This window comes from Pristis pectinata, chromosome 5, assembly GCF_009764475.1.
Source record: "Pristis pectinata isolate sPriPec2 chromosome 5, sPriPec2.1.pri, whole genome shotgun sequence".
In the NCBI taxonomy this organism is placed as follows: domain Eukaryota; kingdom Metazoa; phylum Chordata; class Chondrichthyes; order Rhinopristiformes; family Pristidae; genus Pristis; species Pristis pectinata.
In genome coordinates this window covers 73,497,415-73,510,645 of record NC_067409.1, presented here as the reverse complement: position 1 = coordinate 73,510,645, position 13,231 = coordinate 73,497,415, and the positions used below count along the sequence as shown (strand labels likewise).

General features: G+C 40.8%; 1 protein-coding gene across 4 annotated transcripts in view; it reads right to left on the bottom strand.

The window, feature by feature from the left end:
- The window catches only part of lztfl1 (leucine zipper transcription factor-like 1), a 55,194-nt gene that overhangs the window by 32,612 nt on the left and 9,351 nt on the right, over positions 1-13,231 (bottom strand). For all 4 annotated transcript variants that reach the window (XM_052016207.1, XM_052016208.1, XM_052016211.1 and 1 more), the window contains exon 2: positions 3,302-3,426. In XM_052016207.1, the coding sequence (XP_051872167.1) occupies positions 3,302-3,426 (125 nt within the window). The remainder of the gene's footprint in view (positions 1-3,301; positions 3,427-13,231) is intronic.

Genomic DNA, 13,231 nt, shown 5'->3' with positions numbered 1-13,231 from the left:
CCTAAATAGGTACAAAACTGACATTACCAAAGTGTCATTCATTCCTGGGAATATTCACAGCAATGGCATTAAGGTGTTGAGTCCAAATATCTTATCAATGTTTCTTCATTTGCTCTCCAACATTGAACTCCTCATGGAGTGCAGTTCAAGAACAATTACAATGGAGAATTTCCTTGATCAGCCCTGAGGTTAAACCTGGTTCAAGCCCTTTGCACTGATTTAATGAAGGAACACAGCTGCCTGGCCATGGTGCTAGTATTTTTAGATATCTTAATTCTTTGAGTTAATTTAACTGTTTGCCTGATAAGTTTCTAACTACTTATGGACTTCCTGTTCTCACTGTGACAAAACCAAGCAACGCAGGTGATAGGATAGTTAATTCTTTGAGTTAACTTAACTGTTTGCCTGATAAGTTTCTAACTACTTATGGACTTCCTGTTCTCACTGTGACAAAACCAAGCAACGCAGGTGATAGGAAAGACTAGTATTCTCTTTCCCAAGCTTCTCTGTGTAATTGAATTTTAGTGTAACTCTTTTTAATCAGATGCAAATTAATGTATCATTATTTTAAAAATAAACATTCTCATGATGTGGATAATTGTCCTCAAGTGATGAGGGCTATTCTCCTTGGACCAGTACCTTTTTTGTAGTGATGTTAGGTAGGCAATTCCAGAGCAATGATCTATTGGCAATGAACCAACAGCAATATAGTTTAACATCTTGGCAAAAAGGTGTGTCCAAGAAATTGCTCCTAGTTTTTCCTCAGAAGAAGTCACAGGAGGTGGTGCAGTCACAATAAACTTGGTTAATCTCTACAGGGCATCCAATGAATCAAAGCAGTAGCCACAGTGTGGCAATAGATATTACATCAAAATGGTACTGATCAAACAAATTCTCTGTCCTAAAAAGGTGTCGCTTATTAAGTGGTATTTCAATTTCAGAATTCATACATGAGCAAAAATAAGCATTTAACCTGAATAGCCCACTCCATCACTCAATGAGATTATGGGGTTAGTACAGGAAAGTGATACTGAGATAAAAGATCCACCATGATCCTATTGAATGTCAGAGCAGAAAGGAGGGACTCAATGGCCTATTCCTATTTCTATTAAGTTCCTACCCTGATCGCAAACCCAACTTCATGTAACCATATTTGACCTTTCCCACCCGAATATATTTGGTTAATAAAATCCTACGTATCTCAAATTTCAAATTGATATGTAAGTGTTCCAATCCAGTTCCACCCTTATCTTGAGGAAGGGTTTTCTGCAAAATGCTTTACTCGTTTCCTAATTATATTCAGTACGTACTCCCCTTCCTTTACTATAAGTAATGATACAAAGTAATTCCATTAACTGTTTTCATGAGGCTATCTTTTTCACCCTATACAATTGTAAAAAGCTTTTGGCATTGATTTTTCTTTTCATATTCAATATTTTAGTTCAGATTTGTCATTTTTGCTTTCTTTGTGTAAAAGTCATGATCTTTGCTTTTTTTATTTTTTTTCATTGTACATTTATCCAAATTCCCCTTGAAGACTACAATGGAGCTCACCTCTACCACATCTGCAGGCAAATGAAGTCAGTCTATTTTTGATGAAACTCTCTTCCTCTTTGTTTGCTTTAGAACTGTTTTACTACCTCCTCTCCTTGAATCCTTCCCAACAGTTAGTAATTTTAAATCTTCACAACTGCCCTATTTATCCTTTCAGCCAGAACCTTTGCAGTATAGGTGGAACCAGTTCCTGTATGTCTCAGTATGGTGCCAGTGTTCCATTCCTCACATCACTCCTTGATGTGTCACTCCCTAATGTTAATACCCTTACAGCAATTTGTTTGCAACCCACATACTAATTCAGAGACTGTAATCCTTGTTAAGTCCTTTAATTTAGTTTATAACACTCTGCCAACAGTAAATTTTGTCAAGTATGAACCAATATGGACTGCAAGATTTGGATTGTCCACTTTCTTTTCAATATTTTCTCAAGGTACACTTCACACTAGTCCCAGGTTGGTAAACTTATGTATAAGGACTCCATACTATTTACAAATATACTGTTTACCATATGCCTAATAATCAAAACCTCTACAACTTGTAGATAATGCTTCCACTTTTCCAATTGGAGGGTCTCTTGTTCCAATATGCCTGGTCAGCATTCTGCCCACCCTTCTGACTGACCTAATTCATAACCTCACATCTCTTAGTCTTATATTATCAATAATGCGCTAAGCATTCTATCAGACTCCTCATTCGAGGTGTGTTGATTCTGGAAATGCAATGAGAGATTGGACATTAAGCCATTTGCTCTTCTGGTTGCACTAGATGCTGACACTAGGAGTCTCAGTATTGTTGAAGGTCAAGGGCTTATTCCCAATTTATTATCAGAATGCTCAGCATTCATTATTTTCCTATATTCAGTGTTTGCTGCTTAAAAACAAATGACCATCTCTCCATCCTTACACACCCAATTCTGCAGGGTTTCTACAGAAATAATGAAACGTATTGAGGAAATGGAAGGATCCCAGACCTGAAACTGCTGCTGCCTGACCTGTTCAGTGTTTCCAGCATTTTTTGCCTATATTATAAGAAATGGATTTACCAAATTTTGACAAAGGGTCCATGCTCAGTGTTGTCAGTTGTTTTCTGCCAAGATATGATCTCATTTATGAAGTACTTCGTGTTTTTTTTGTTTTTCCTTCAACCTTCTACAATTTGTTGCAGTTTTATTTCACATTTTGCTAAATGCATTTACAATATCTAACTGAAACAGATTACATAAAGACATGGACTCATACATTCCACAGTCAGCAAGGAGGAATCACGTAAAAAAAACTCTTGAATACTAGATAATTAAAAAAAAAACAACATAAATTTTGACTGACAGTGTAAAAGTGTCTATAATGAGATACCATTTGGGAATTTCACACAGAAATATCTTGGAATATCTAAAACTAGCATAGCAGGATGTGGTTTTAGGGTTGCATGTTAAATCCCAGTATTGTGAAGCGAGATAAGGGGCTTCACTCCACCAGGCTAAATCTAATGTAAAATGGGATAGTGATACTAGATGCCCAAAACTGGAAAAAAATATTCTGTTTGCACGTCAGACAGTACCATGATAGCCAGACAATATAAAGTCATTTTGTTTTGTATTTATCAAACTTTTAGTCTTACATCTTCAAAGAACAATAAGTTGACTAACCATTTACATTAAAACACCCTGGCAACTGAATAACAATTACACACAATATACAATATTCACTGTTTCTTCTAATCAGCAGTCTATAAGTGTGATGCACACCTGCTGTCCATCAGGTCTTGAAAGCAAGAATCGACGGTTTTCAATCTCAGTGCTCTTTTTGAACGAGCAAAGCGCATGTAGCTGATTACTGCATTCTGATGATGTTCATTTAATCCCAGCTCAGCCTGAGAGAGGAAAAGGTAAAGTTAGTTTCCTATTCACAGTAAATCATTCAATTATTAATTTTTTTTCAATATGAAAAATGAAATCAATGAATAACACTATTCTTCAGAAAAAAGATTAAATGTTTAGGCAGGAAAACTTAATATTAGCAACACTGACAAGAGTGTAAATGGCCTAGTTGAATTCCCTCACAACCACTGACGTCAAAAACATTTCCAAATTGCTCCCACAACCAACCAATCAGTACATTCAATACCGTCTGTGACCCACCCATGCCCTGTGTTAGCCTCCCATGGGAAATAAATGGTTGCATTTACTCTTGCAGCTTCCAACAACCAGGGCCTCATTTTCACAGCTATTGGGTGTTTTATGACGCAGAGTGGTCCACAAGAGGCTATTAGGCCTCAGGCAGCAGAAACCAAGGCCCTACCATGGACTGCTCTGATGGCTTCTGCTAGATTGTGGTATCAGTGAGGCCGTTCCCACTGTTTCTAAATAACTCTGAGATCAGAAACATGTGGAAATGTAGTAAATACATTTAGATGAGTGAAAAGTAAAAGATATTAAAAATAATTTTGTAACATTATTTTAATTAATAAAGTTTAGAAAAAGAACCTTTCTACTGAGGATGGGCAATGCCACTTAAATGAACAGGGGCACTACTTTGTTGGCATAAAGCTGAGGTTTGGCACAGAAGCAGTGGGCGAAAGAGGTGAGAAATTATTAGAAAATGAAAAGAAATTAAAGCCATTTCATTTTGATAATAAGTTTTTTCTTCTTAAAAAGATACTTTGAAACATTTTTCACCCATTCAATATTGAATTGACCTGACTAACATGCCTATAGCACAGGAGCAGATGAAATTTCTCTTCATGAGCACCAGGCACAGGAAGTTCAGTGGAACACTCAAACCATGTGCAATGAAATAGGACTGGAATCTTTCAGCAGTAACCATACTGTGAAGTACTCTCATAGTATCAATGAAGTTTGTGGTCAGCATCAGAGCAAGGATCAAAATGGAGGCACGCAAGACATTTGGCCCAATCCTGCATTAAAGAGGTGCAATATTAACATAGCAGAAGAAACTGCAGTACTCCTACATTATATATCTCACTGGTCACATTATATGGCATGACATTGTCCACATTTCCAGCTGCTCAGCAACATTCTGTTTAATAAAGCATTTAATCATTTCTATCAATACCCATCTGTTTTAACCAGCGCCACTTCAACTAATAAAAAATTTGGGGGCAGCACGGTAGCGTTTGGGGGCGTCACGGTAGCGTAGCGGTTAGCGCGACGCTATTACAGCGCCAGCGATCGGGGTTCGATTCCCGTCGCTGTCTGTAAGGAGTTTGTACATTCTCCCGTGTCTGCGTGGATTTCCTCTGGGTGCTCCGGTTTCCTCCCACATTCTAAAGATGTACGGGTAGGTTAATTTGGGGTTTAAAATGGGTGGCGCGGACTCGTTGGGCCGAAAGGGCCTGTTACCACGCTGTAAATAAAATTTAATTTAATACAATACTTATTATTTCTAAACCTTTTGTAATTTTCCTGAATAAGCATTCTGCTTGCCTCAGTTTCTTTCCCAGTTTGTAAATCTGAACATCAAAATATATGATATTCATTCCTTAGTCCACCATCTCAAATGGCTCGGATTCATTTTAAATTTTACTAACTTCTGTTGCCTGGCATTAGTTTAGATTCATTAGAAAATTTCATATTAACATATAACACATTATGCAGTTCATGGAATCTTAAAAAGAAAACCAGAACAAATCCTTACAGGATATCAATGATCTGCCCACAAAAAAGTAGGGCATTTTATATTTCCTTTTCTCATTGCTAAGAGTTTTCAGTTCACCAGCCAATTTAGAACATAGAACATAGAAAAACTACAGCACAATTCAGGCCCTTCGGCCCACAAAGCTGTGCCGAACATGTCCCTACCCTAGAAGTTACTAGGCTTACCCGTAGCCCCCTATTTTACTCAGCTCCATGTACCTATCTAACAGTCTCTGGAAAGACCCTGTCATATCAGCCTCCACCACCGTTTCCGGCAGCATTAATTCTACGTGTAAAAATTCTTCCTTAGAAACATAATGTGCATAACTTAGAACATAGAAAGGTTCCACACAACAATGTTGTGCCGACTATATAAACACCTACTCCCTGATCAATCTAACCCTTCCCTCCTACACAGCCCATAACCCTCCATTTTTCTTACTTCCCTGTGCCTCAGAGTCTTTTAAATGTCCCTATTGTATCAGTCTCTACCACCACCCCTGGCAGTGCATTCCAGGCACTCATCATTCCCTGTGTAAAAAAAACCTGCCTCTGATATCTCCCCTAAACTTTCCTCCTTGGACCTTCAACTGATGTCCTTTGGTATTGGTCATTGCCGCCCTGGGGAAAAGGTGCTGGCTGTCCACACTATCTATGCCTCTCATAATTTTATACACCTCTATCAAGTTGCCTCTCATCCTGTGCCGGTCCAATGGGTGCGAAATGTCCGTAGGGGAATGCTGCCGGCTGGCACATTCCAGGCTGCAGGAGTACGTGCTGAGGGACGCACTGAAACTGGGTGCAGCCAACTCAAAAGGCTCGGTGGGGAAGGACTACACTTTAGGGTTCTTCTGCCACTGGAGAGGGAGGGGCGGGGACAGGTGAGAAAGCCCCTAAGTATTGTAAATACAGGACCGGGTAGCTTCCAGGGAGCCACACGTGTGGCATCGGTGCTGTTTTTTTTTAATATATATAAAAAGGTAACACTAATGAATGATCTGTACAAGAATGTAAAGGTTTGCACTGTTTTGTAATTGTATATAGTTTGTCTCTTATTATGAATAAAGTTTATTTTGAATAAAAAAAAGGGTCACCATGCACAAGTCCCTGGACAGTAGGGGTAAAGGTGTCCCCAGTGTCGCCCTCATCCTGATGACCACCTTCGTCTGTGGCTGCATCAGGCTGTGCGTGGAACCAAAGTATGTGGGCACCAAGTGTCACTATGTACCGAGGTTCTACCTGTTCCTGCTTTGCAAAGGATGGGCCTGACCCCATTGCCGTGCAACGCCCCAGTCAGCTGGACGTTGCCGCACTACCGGTCCTTCGTGGAAAAGTTCTTCCAGACCGACACCTTTGACCACAAGTCCATCAGGCAGTGGTCAGCATGTAACATCCTGCAGACAATGCAGAAGGACTCAATGGATACTGTGGGGTGGTTCCCTGAGCAGACTGTCCAGACCATCTGGCAGAATGCCTCATCGCCAGAACTCACCAACAAGCACCAAGACCTCACTTGGCTGGCGGTGAGAGGGGCACTCCCAGTCAGATCCTTCCTGCATGGTCGGAACCTCACTCCCAGCATGCGCTGCCCCTGGGAGGACTGCACTGGGGACAAGACGGTTGCCGCCTCTTTGAGGGCTGTGGGTTTGCGAGGAGGGTGTGGCGAAAGATGCAAGGGTCCTTGTCACGGTTCATTCCCAGCAGCTGCGTAACAGAGGATTCTCTGATCTATGGGCTGTTCCCGGGGACAGACACACAGACGGACAGCAACTGCCGCTGGAAGGTCATCAACTCGGTGAAAGACGCCCTTTGGTCTGCCCGAAACTTGTTGGTCTTCCAGCACTGCGAAATGTCCATAGGGGAATGCTGCCGACTGGCATATTCCAGGCTGCAGGAATACATGCTGAGGGACACACTGAAGCTGGGTGCAGTCAATGCGAAGGCTCGGTGGGGAAGGACAACAGTTTAGGGTTCTTCTGCCACTGGAGAGGGAGGGGCAGGGTCAGCCAAAGAATCCCCTTAAAGATTGTAAATATGGGATTGGGGTATCACCCCAGGGAGCCACACGGGTGACGTGGTGCTGTGGTTTTATAAAATGTAACACTAATGACTGATCTGTACATGAATGTAAAGGTTTGCACTGTTTTATTATTGTATATAGTTTGTCTTTTATTATGAATAAAGTTTATTTTGGTTAAAAAAAAGAGAAAAGCCCCAGCTCGCTCACCCTTTCCTCAAAAGACATGTTCTTTAATCCAGGCAGCATCCTTGTAAATCTGCTCTGCACCCTCTCTAAAGCTTCCACATCCTTCTTATAATGAGGTGACCAGAACTGAACACAAAACTCTAAGTGTGGTCTAACCAGAGTTTCACAGAGCTGCAACATTACCTCGCAGCTCTTGAACTCAATACCCTGACTAATGAAGGCCAGCACACCATACGCCTTCTTAACCACCCTATCAACTTGCGCGGCAACTTTGAGGGATCTATGGACTTGGGCCCCAAGATCCCTCTGTTCCTCCACGCTGCTAAGAATCCTACCATTAACCTTATACTCTGCCTTCAAGTTCTTTCTTCCAAAGTGTATCACTTCACACTTTTCCGGATTGAACTCCATCTGCCACTTCTCTGCCCAACTCTGCATCCTGCCTATATTCTGTACTAACCTACGGCAACCTTCTACACTATCCACAACACCTCCAACCTTCGTGTCATCTGCAAACTTACTAACCGATCCCTCCACTTCCTCATCAAGTCATTTATAAAAATCACAAAGAGGAGGGGTCCCAGACAGATCACTGCAGAACACCACTGGTCACCGACCTACAGGCAGAATACTCTCCATCTACTACCACCCTCTGCCTTCTGTGGGTAAGCCAATTCGAAATCCATGCAGCCAAGTCTCCATGGATCCCATGCCTCATGACTTTCTGAATCAGCCTACCATGGGGAACCTTGTCAAATGCCTTACTAAAGTCCATATACAACACATCCACTGCTCTACCTTTATCAATTTATTTTGTCACTGCCTCAAAAAACCCAATTAGGTTTGTGAGGCACGAACTGCGCCTTACAAAGCTATGCTGACTATCCCTAATAAGAGCTCGCTCTCCAAATGCTCATAAATCCTGTCCCTAAGAATCCTCTCCAATAGCTTGCCCACTACTGACATAAGACTCACTAGTCTATAATTCCCAGGATTATCCCTATTACCTTTCTTGAACAAGGGAACAACATTTGCCATCCTCCAATCCTCTGGTACCACTCCTGTGGCCAGGAAGGATGCAAATATCATCGTCAACACCCCAGCAAAACTTCCCTCGCCTCCCGTAGTAACCTGCGGTATATTGTCTGGTCCTGGGGACATCTATTCTAATGTTTTTTGGAAGCTCCAACACTACCTTTTTCTTAACCTCAACATGCTCCAGCACATTAGCCTGCTCTACGTCAAAGTCCCTCTCCTTGTTGAACACTGAAGCAAAGTTTTCTTTAAGGACCTCCCTTACCAACATGTTTCCCCCTTTATCCCTGAGCGGTCCTATCCTCACTCTAGTCATTCTCCTTTCCTTTACGCACGCGTAGAATGCCTTGGGGTTTTCCTTAATTCTACTCACCAAGGCCTTCTCATGTTTCCTTCTAGCTCTCCTAAGTCCCTTCTTAAGCTCTTTCCTGGCTACCTTATAATTCTCAAGAACCCTGCCTCATTTTTGCTTCCTAAACCTTAAGTATGCTTCCTTCTTCCTCTTGACTAAATTTTGCACCTGTCAACCATGGTTCCCTTACCCTACCATCCTTTCCCTGTCTCAGTGGGACAAACCAATCCAGAACCCCATGCAAGTTGTCCCTAAACAGCCTCCACATTTCTTCTGTGCATTTCCCTGAGGATATCTATTCCCAATTTACGCTCCCAAGTTCCTGCCTAATACGGTCCTAATTAGCCCTTCCCCAATTGAAAGCTTTCCCATCTTATCTGCTCCTATCCCTGTCCATGGCTATGTAAAGGTCAGGGAATTGTGGTCACTATCTCTGAAATGCTCGCCCACCAAGTGGTCTGTCACCTGACCAGGTTCATTGCCTAGTACTAGATCCAGTATGTCCTCTCCTCTAATTGGCCTGGCCATTCTTCCCAGACACACCTAACAAATACTGCCCCATCTAAACCTTTTGCACTAAGGATGTGCCAATCAATATTAGGGAAGTTGAAGCCTTCCACGACAAGAACCCTGTTATTTTTGCACCTTTCCAAAATCTGCCTACTTATCTGCTCCTCAGTGTCCTGGTGGTTACTGGGGGGCCTATAGAATACTCCCAATAGAGTGATCGCTCCCTTACTGAGTTCCAAAAATTCAAGTAAAATACAACCATTGGACAAACCGAGGGCACAATAGATGTATTGTCATCTCTATGGGATCCATATTGCTTTTCTCTTTTTTATCTATTAGAAGTTTTTACAAATAGGCAAACTGAGTGCACAAATAGCTGTTAGTGACATTGTTGCAAGATGACAATGTCTGTCTTGTTGGAGGTGAAGTACAGCAATACGGCAAGAAATATTGAGAGAAGAAGTGTTGAAGCGAAGCCTTGTTTGATATTGATCTACACCAAGATTAACTCTGTTGTAACCTTTTAGCAATTTTCTGCAGGCAGCCAAATTTGTGAAGAATGCTCCACAGTCCCTTTTGATTGATGGAACCAAAATGTTTTGAGATCAAAATACGTCATATATATATTCTTTGGTGTTGCTCCCAGTGTGTCTCTTGGGAGTTGACATGTGGTGAAGATCGTATCCATTGCACCTCTAGATGGACAGAATCAATAATTCATATCAGGGAGCAGCTGTTTGTCCACTGTGAGGAGGCAATCAAGGAGGATCTCCTGTGGCAGACAGCAGGGAAAGCACTCTGGAGTTACTGTAATCATATTTGTCTCCTTTCTTAAAATCATACATAATTGAGGCATCTTGGAGGTTCCCTGGAACGTCCTCCTCTTCCTGGACATGAGAGATATTATGATTTTGTGACTGGATGTTCTTGCTGCTAAGTTTTAGAACTCCAGCAGAGATGCCATCTGCTTCAGAAGCCTTGTCGACTTTCAGTTGGCATATGGCTTTTTCTACTTGTTGGTCTGGGTGGCATCAAGGCTGGACAAGATACTTTGCTCTGGAATGGAATCAAGAACATTCATGTCAATAACAGTCATGATTATTAAGTTCTTCAAAGTGAACATAAGAAATAGAAAGAGAAGTTCACCTGCGTCTACTCCAATATTCAATAGGACCATGGCTGATCTCTTATCTCAGCACTCCTTTCAGCAGGTGCTGACTGTCTCTCTATTCTTGATAAATTCTCCTCCATTCTTGGGTCTCAGTAGGTGTGCAGATGGTCTTGGCTTTCTGCCTTCTTTCTGTTCTTTAAGTCATGAGTTTTATACAAGTGTCTATTGTACTGTTTCTTTTCCTGAAAGATGTGGTGGAGTTTTCATCCAAGAACTAGTTATGTTTGTTATTATAAAACCCCTGGATCTCCTGGTCATTTTCATCAAGCTGTCTTAACATTTTCTGGTAGATAAGCCAAGGGTTGCTCCAAAGGTGCTAATTATGGTGGACATCAGGGCAGTCCAGACACTGAGAACACTTTGCAGCTCCTGTTGATTAGGGTTTGTCAGGCTGCCTGACAACTGCTGTCTGAAGAGAGTCTTCTTTGTGGAGTCATTCAACACTGACTTTCTTGCTGCAACATTTCTATTAACACTGTTGTTCTGATGTCAGGCTGATGGAGATAATGAAGCAGGTAAGGTGGTGGTCAGTCCAACAATCATCAGTACTTATCACAGTGATGTGGACATCCTTGCTTCAACAATAGCATAATTTGATAGGTTTCAGTGCCAGGAGCAGGGCTGTTGCCATGAGATCTTGTGCTTGTCCCTCAGACAAAATAAGGTATCGACTTTGACAGACCATGCTGCCAGCACATTGTCAAGAGGATAACTCCATTGATGTTAGATTTCCCTATTCCCTCCTTGCAAATCATGCTTTTCCAGAGATGGATGATGTAATTCACTGTTACATTCAATCCACTAGCACAGCCTTTGACCTGCTGAGGAAAACAGAGTGAAGTCCTCAAACCCTGCACAGTAGTGATCCCTATGGTCCTGTGTGCCTCAGAGACATGAATTGTCTACATAGCCACCTCAAAGCACTGGAGAGATATCACTAACACTGTCACCACAAAATCCTCCAAATTCGCCAGCAAGATAAGCAAACAATAATCAGCAAATTCTCCATAGCAAACATTCCTAGCACTGAAGCCCTAATTACACGCAGTCAGCTCCGATGTGCTGTGTACATCATTTGCATCCCAACACCTGACACCAGAAACAGGTACTCTAAACTGAGTCCTGTCACAAGAGATCACCAGGTGAGCAAAGGACACATTTCACGGATGTTCTCAAATGCTCCTTGAAAATGTGTAATATCCTGACTGATTTATGGGAATCCCTGGCCTGTGACCACTCAAAATGTAGAAGAAGCTTTCAGGTTGAAATTCAGAACCTCAGACTTAGTAAATTAAAGTGCAAAAATTACTCAAAAGTTAAGTTCATAGAATGCTATTGGTAAAGTTTTTTGAAACAATATGCCACTGCACAAACTAGAGAATAGATTATTTTAGACATTGTCTTTTATAATAAAATAGAATTAATTAGCAATATCAGAGTAAAGGATCCTCTTGAGAAAAGTGTTCACAATATGATAGAAATTATACTCCTGAGCTTAAATAGGAGATAATTATCTGGGTGTAAGGGATGCACTAGCCAAAATAGATTGGGAAATTAGATTAAAAGATTTTCCAGAAGAGAAACAAATGGTAACCATTTAAAGAAATATTTCAAAAATTCTCAATGAATATGTATTCTATTGGAAAATTAAAAGTTCAAGAAAAATTATACAGCCATGGCTAACTAAGAAGGTATAGTACCAGATTTTATTTTTTAAAAAAAGCTTATAAATTTGTTTAAACAGTAGTAAATCCAAGGATTGAGAGACTTTTGGAAACATCAAAAGTTCAAGAAAGAGAGAAGATACATTGTGAAAGTAAATCAGCAAAAAAAAGGAAGAGCATCCACTGCTCAGTAAAAATAAAGAGTAGTAAAAGTAAACTTGGGTCCTATATTGACAAATGCTCAAAGAAATTATGAGGAATAAATAAATTGCTGAGGTATTATACAACTATTTTGTATCTATCTTCACTACTGAAGGCCCAGTAAATGTTGCAGATATAAACCAAAGGCTAATGAGAGTAAGGAACTTAAACTCAATATTAATATCATGAAGAGAAAGTACTGGAGAAATTAAGATGACAACTCCTTGGGACCTGACAGATGTGCTGCTAAAAGAGGCAACTACAGAGATAGTAGATGCATCGGTGACAATTCTCCAAAGTTCCCTAGATTCTGAATGGTTCCAGCAGATCAGAAGGCAGCAAGTACAACACCACCATTTAAGAAATTAGAAAAATAATGAACAATAGACTAATTATCCTGACATTTCTTGGTGGCAAATTCCTGAAATCCATTATTAAAGATGTAACAACAGGGCACTTGGAAAATTATATAATTATGAGTCAACTTGAAAAAAAATCATATTTTTGTTGATTTGGCAAGTAGGGCCAATAAAGAGAACCAGTGAATACATCTTTGTTTTAAGAGGCATTTGATAGGGTATGTTGATTGGCTCATTGGATAATAGGGCAGCAGCTGCTGCCAATAAAAGGAAGGTAAGCTAAAGTGGAGTGGCCCAGTGTGTGTGAAGAGAGACATTGGTGCAAGAGTACCAGGTAAGACCCTTACCTCTTTACACTACTCAGATGGACTAATTGCTTAGTAGGCTTGTAGCTGATACTTAAATGAGGTTACTGATAACAGTAATTAAATAAAAAGATATTAATTTTCAACTAATTAAATAAAGTAGGAATGCAGAATGAGGTGATGTGTTGCAGCAGCATCCTGTGGGAGCAGGTGGATCTT